The sequence below is a fragment of the Vollenhovia emeryi genome, unplaced genomic scaffold (genome assembly GCF_000949405.1).
Source record: "Vollenhovia emeryi isolate VEMERY1.0 unplaced genomic scaffold, V.emery_V1.0 DF939368.1, whole genome shotgun sequence".
Classification (NCBI taxonomy): Eukaryota; Metazoa; Arthropoda; class Insecta; order Hymenoptera; family Formicidae; genus Vollenhovia; species Vollenhovia emeryi.
Genome location: NW_011966998.1, coordinates 37587 through 43925, shown reverse-complemented (window position 1 = coordinate 43925; position 6339 = coordinate 37587). Strand labels below are relative to the sequence as shown.

The 6339-nt window shown below is 36.2% G+C and overlaps 3 protein-coding genes across 3 annotated transcripts in view; 2 read left to right on the top strand and 1 right to left on the bottom strand.

Moving 5' to 3' along the window:
• The first annotated feature begins 438 nt into the window (after window positions 1–438).
• Window positions 439–3539, top strand: LOC105558190 (threo-3-hydroxyaspartate ammonia-lyase-like). Its single transcript, XM_012005753.1, has 3 exons — window positions 439–999; window positions 1686–1854; window positions 2015–3539. Exons 1-3 carry the CDS (start codon window positions 683–685, stop codon window positions 2294–2296), a joined length of 768 nt encoding a protein of 255 aa, XP_011861143.1. The 5' UTR covers window positions 439–682; the 3' UTR covers window positions 2297–3539.
• A 203-nt stretch (window positions 3540–3742) lies between these two features.
• Window positions 3743–5782, bottom strand: LOC105558191 (kelch domain-containing protein 4-like). Its single transcript, XM_012005754.1, is given in 5 exon segments — window positions 3743–4614; window positions 4747–4985; window positions 5204–5374; window positions 5478–5516; window positions 5518–5782. Coding segments are annotated over 5 exon segments (705 nt in total). The 5' UTR covers window positions 5599–5782; the 3' UTR covers window positions 3743–4439.
• A 51-nt stretch (window positions 5783–5833) lies between these two features.
• Window positions 5834–6339, top strand: part of LOC105558188 (claspin homolog) — a 5009-nt gene continuing 4503 nt past the window's right edge. The window contains exon 1 of the mRNA XM_012005750.1: window positions 5834–6082. Within this exon, the coding sequence (XP_011861140.1) occupies window positions 6080–6082 (3 nt within the window). The 5' untranslated portion in view covers window positions 5834–6079. The remainder of the gene's footprint in view (window positions 6083–6339) is intronic.

Below are 6339 nucleotides of genomic sequence, written 5' to 3'. Positions count from 1 at the left end.
TTTAAAAACTATTATAGCCTCGACACTTTTGTATTAGGATTTTCGTCTGGAAATGTTCTAAGGAATCTGTCAATAAGAGGACCTCCGGTGGTTTTAGGACACCCTGTATATAGAAACGTAATCCATTTTGCATATTAACAGGTTTGGTTTAACGAGTTTAACTGTAAACTGAATGCTACATGAACTAAATTGAGATAAACTAAAATATTACTTTAAATAATATTTTTCCGTGTTACAGCATATACAGGGTGGGGCGTTTATCTTGAGAGAATAATATATCTCGGTTGGAATGGATTATTTCGAAAAATGTTTCAGACAAAAGTTGTGCGGTTTTGAAAGGGCTATATAATGGTGAAATTAATTTTCGAAAAAGTTACTTTTTTATGATTATATGGAGGTCGACGCCATTTTTTTAATGGAACCCCCTATTGTTTATTACACTATCATGTTCTACTAATTAATATGAACAACTTTTGTCTGAAACAGTTTTCGAAATAATCCATTCCAACCGAGATATATTATTGTCTCAAGATAAACGCCCCACCCTGTATATAACTTCGATTACACTCACATTTATGCACAACATTCATAAAGAATCGTCTAATGTGAATCATTAATCGAATGTACTTGTGTATGATTGCTTCAGGTACATCTGCCAAACTTTGAAGGTTGGGAAATCTTTATGAAGAAGGAAAATAACCAGATTCCTAATGGTATCCAAGCACGCGGTGTGGTTCTTTCGCTCCTAAATTTAGGGTTCGAGCAGAAATACAAGGGCGTTATAGCAATCTCAAGAGGCTATTTCGCTCGTACTCTATGCTATTATGGACACAAGTTACAAGTACCAATAACTATCGTACTAGTAAATTCATCAAGATTATCTCCAGTTAAATATTGCGAAAGACTTGGAGGAACAATATTGGTTGCCAAAAACATATTCGAAGCACACAAGACTGCTATGAAGATTGCTCAGCAGAAAGGATTAGTTTTCCTTGACGGGTACTTTTTTACACATAATTTTAATTAAGTTTGGAAAAAGAATTTTCTACAAGTAATACGTTACCGTTGTTTCTCATGAAAAGTATCGCTACGTACAATCACTAACCAAACCGGTGTTACTGTTTGACCTACTTTTGCCTGACATGAATATAAAATATTAAAATTGTATGTGAATTTCTGCGATAAACGCAACTGCGGTATGCACCAGGTGGTATCCCAGAATTCAGTTCGAGTGTAAACTCTGAAATTTGTTAGTACATTCAATTGTTGGACATTTAATTTTCATCAGTACATGTGTGTATAGTGTGGTAAATGGTGAGAGGATTAATAACTTTTCATAATATAATATATTATTTAGATATCAGCATCAGTGATTTTTATTGACCGTATCCGGCAATTTTAATAATACAAAAAATTTATTGCGAAAAATATTACCTCAGCTAGGGTTTGAACCTGGACTTCACTACAATTTATTGTGATAAATTTTCTATATTATTAAAATTGCCAGATACGGACAATAAAAATCACTGAGGTTGTTAATTACTGCTGGCGACTTTTACGAATATTCTCATTAGGTGATTATTTAAATATATTATTTTCTTTGGAGATGCACAATATTTTGTGGTAATTTTATATATTTAATTTCTTTACTGAATTATTCAACGAATAAATTATTTTTCGATTAGTATCGATCATCCAGACATGATTATTGGCCAATCCACCATGGCCGTAGATATGTTGCCTGAACTAAAAACCATTGATGCAGTGATATTACCGACGCAGTTCGATGGTTGTGCACTTACCATGGGTATTGCAATGGTTATCAAAAACCGCTATCCGAATATGCACATTATTGTAAGGGAATAAGTGAATCTGTGTATCACAGTAAATTTTAAAATATTTCTCACGTAAAAATATGTATAACTTCTAGATGTAACAATTCAATTTAAGAAAAAGATTACATTTACAGAATGAAAATAGAAATTTGTGGAATGTATGTAATCTTCATTTTTAGGAGGCCCGAATTAGAAATTCTGATCTTTTTATCGAAGCTATAAGATCAATGAATCTAAACCGTACTGTATTGAGGAATGAAGAGGCGAAAGCATATACATGGCATTTTGATAATGAAGGCGTTCTGGAATCTTTATTCGACAATTGTGTTATTGTAGATGATCACTCTGCTGCGCAGACGTTCAAGCGTCTAACAGAAGACAGAGGTATCGACTTTACGACAACCATTGGTTTCGCTGCGATTTTATCTGGTCAATTGGATTATCTGAAAGGAAGAAAGTAATTTCTTTTATAAGACTTACAAGGTTTTGTTTAAAAGTTATTAATTCAATAACGGTTTGTGTGAAGAATTTCGTAACCACAAAATACGCCCCGTTCATATTTTATTCAATAACGTAATAATTTAGCATTATTGGATTATTTAATAATATTACCATTCTCTTTACGTACCAGAGTGGCAATACCTCAGGTTGGTCCGATGGACTTGTCTACTGATTTCGTGAGGAACACCGATCCAATTATGGGAACAGCTAGAATTCGACTTTTGAATGATTAAACGCTTAAATAAATATGAATACAGACCTAGAAATATCATTGACGTAAAAGAAATTTTCTAAAACTTTTAAGCATTCGATTAAAGCACAAAATCTAGAAGAATACGACAGACAAATTGCATAACTCCAGAGTCAAACAATGCTTGTAGCTAAAATTATGTAGGTAGATTAAATGACAATGTTTCTTACAGTCACGTTCAATAGTAATAATAATAATATTAATTTAAAAAACAAATTTTTTAAGTAGTAGAAAATCACGTCGTTTATCCAGTTTTCTGACGCTGAGAATAACCTAAATAAGACTGACAGTAGTACCTGTTACCTTTTATATCGTCGCCTGAGTCACTTTTACAATTTCATCAAACATTCAAAATAAATCGTATTTGAATTTAAATGTTTTTATTTTATATCTATATTGATGTTACTAAATGATTCAAACGTGAATACATTTGCTTGCAAATTTGATTTATGTTGCTATAAAGTATTAAAAATTGCATTCACATGTTTCGTATTCTTTCAATGTCGATTACTATGTCGACAAGCAGAAACGAAATATTGAATCAATTTCTACATATTAGAAATATCAAAGAAGACGCCAATGATTCCTGTCATGCGCTTTCTTGATAGTACTGTTATTTTTATTTTTATTATGAGGTTATTATGAGAATCTGAAAACTGTACAACCGATATGTATTTAAACTACCTAGAAATTTTGTTTTACAATTTTTCTGTCTTCCAGCTCTAAGGGTGACATGTAAGAAACCTGTTTCAATTTTGCCCATTCGTGTCATTCGAATTTAAAGTATTGAAAATCGCGTCCGAATATTTCGTTTCCTTTGAATGTCGAGTGACTATATCGATAATTAGATACGAGATATTGAGTAAACTTCTACCTATTAGATAGGAGAGGAGTCGCCTATGGTTCTAGTCATACGCTTTCTTATCGAGAATGGCTTCCATACATAATGTTTCACTCAAGTTGACTATCGATCGGCTTTCAGATATTAATTTTATCATTTAACATTATAAACATGACTTTCGATGTCACTCATCGTTTTAAAATTGATTAGGGTTGTTTATGATCTTTTTAATAAACGTTACTCAAATGAAAGCGCATGTACAATTGATAGGCGAATGCGTATGTACTTTTCTAACATGGTGTAACAATTAAAGGATTTAAAGGAAAAACACTTTTTAATACAATTTTTCCTTCTCATCTCCTTACAAAAATAAAAATATTGCGTTATCACTTTTAACCGAAAGAACAAGCGATTAGTCGATGTATTTTAATTCCCATTGAAGGATAATGCATGCAAGTGAAATTACGTTTGACACGTGACAATAAAAGCTAGCGTTCAACTTAATCTTTGATCGATTAAACGAAACTGCGCTATCGTTAACGCAATGTGACAAAAACGATCGTCGTTATCAAGTAGCAGTGCGTTTCTGAAAAAGAGAAACCGTAATACATATAGAAATTATTGTGAGTGAAAAAGTAAATTTGTTTGTTACACAACATTTTCTAATATCACGAATATGAAGCAATAAAGAATACACGATACCAAGACAATATGTTAGTGCCTATATGATTTTACTTTGCAAAATTGCGAAAAATGAAAATCATTTGGACACTAACGTACTGTCTCGGCGCTTGTATCCTTTGTTACTTCGTATTCGTGATTTTTACAAATTTTTGATAAAGAATGTTGAAACAAATATTCAACAAAATTAGAGATAAATTTGCCTAGTTGCTGACTTTGAATAAGTCGTAGCCATCTTTGTTTATCGGAATTTATCGTCAAGAAAAGTGGTATTTTAATAAACGTAAATACTGCAATGTCGATGTACGAGATAGAATTTCTGCCTTCGATCTCATTCATTCTCTTCGATTTTCCTCCACGTGTAAGTCTCTAAATCAAAAATGTGTACGTCGTTGAAATATTTATAATCATGTCGCAGATTGTCATGGAATCCGCCAAACACTATCAGCTGTTTCTTCATGTGCACCATTCTGTGCCCGCTTCTGGCTGATGGGTCGTTTAGAGCTCTAGAACCATACGTAACAAGCATACACATAAAACATGTAATGTATAAATGTATTTTATAGGCACGCGCGTGTACAAACACACATGTGTGTATAAATGCACACGTTATATAAATATTACATGTTAGTACTTACGTGATCTTTTCCTACTTCTTGTCAGCAAATCGAAACACCCACAAGTCTCGATAGTGATAGAACTGCGACTCGCTTGGGCTGGTGAATTCACCACCAAACACCCACAATTCACCATGATTTGACCTTGATGTGGCTACTGCCTGATGGCCGCATCGCGGTGGCGGTGCCCCAGGTGCCTTCACCAATGTCCATTCTCCCTTATTTATGTTGTAAACGAACATGTCGCCGTATACAATTGTCTACAGAAAGTTAAGTGAACGCGATTAGAATTAAATGAATCATTTCTAGATTTCTTACGTCATATTTAAAAAATGATCAATTTCTCCTTATATGGATAGATCATGTATCCTTCTGCATTTATTGCATTTGTTCATATGGCGAGTTCTCACATCTTGTTGGTTAATCAGAAAACTGAAAGAGAGTACGTTCGGTGAATTTATTATGGTGTAATATTTACTTGTCGACCGTCATGAAACTCGCCGCCAAGCATGACAAGCTCATCCTTAAGAGGATGTGCCGTCAGGGTGAAGTTTACTCGTCTAAGCGGCGCATCCACCGCTACCTCCTTGACGCATTGCCTGCGAGCCTCCTCTTCTTCAATTTCAGCAACGATCTTTTCTATGTCATCCTGTACAAGCAAGTCATGAAGTGACTTTTAAAACCGGCCTCAAAAACACTTGCTAACGTTCCCTTTCCGTACGGAACGAAACGGCAAAGGGAACAAGACTAACCTCACCAAGTGCCGCTAATTCCTTCTTCTGCTTTGCATTAAAGCTTTTTCTCGGTTTTTAATGCAGTCTTCACTTGACCGCTTACCTTGTGCTTATTTTTCTTTTTATCTTTTTTCCCCATCGCCTTTTGTACCGCAAAATCAAATCACTCTAAAAAGCGACCGGTTTATAACCAAGCCTATAGAGTATAGATGGAAATCTGTCGCGTGCCCCACACTGTGCTGTGGGTGCCTTCCGTTTCACGCATTGAATTACGAGACATGGTTCGTGATATAGGCCGCGTTCAGCAGGCACAACTGTTGAGTGAGCGCTCAATGATTTCTTAACATGATTGGCTGGATCTGAAAGTATTAACCAATCATACTGAGCGCTCACTCAACAGTTGTGTCTGCTGAACGCGGCCATTGTTCACACGTCTTCCGACGCAAGATAAAGTTTTGATCCTGCGGGATTGCATCATCCCGCGTGTGGCCTGGTTACCGGGCCATTGCATCGTTCAATTCACTACATTCCAAGCAATACCATTAAGTCTATTGGTTCGACGTGGCCGTGTCGGCTAAGTGTCTGTGTGCCGGGAGCCAATAACCAGAGAAGAAGAAGACATGGTTCGTGTCCGTACTATGGTTCATGTCCGAACTATTCAGATCAGTGATGCTAGCCGAGAACGTTAGCACGGACGATGCCGCGGCGGTGGGGATGGAGTGGGGATAGTCGGTCTGACCACGCCTGCGCGCGCACGCTCGCACACAAGCAACACGTCGTAGCCAAGCGTCGAGCGCACACGTTTTTACGACGTGTTGCTTGTGTGCGAGCGTGCGCGCGCAGGCGTGGCCGGACCGACTATCCCCACTCCATCCCCACC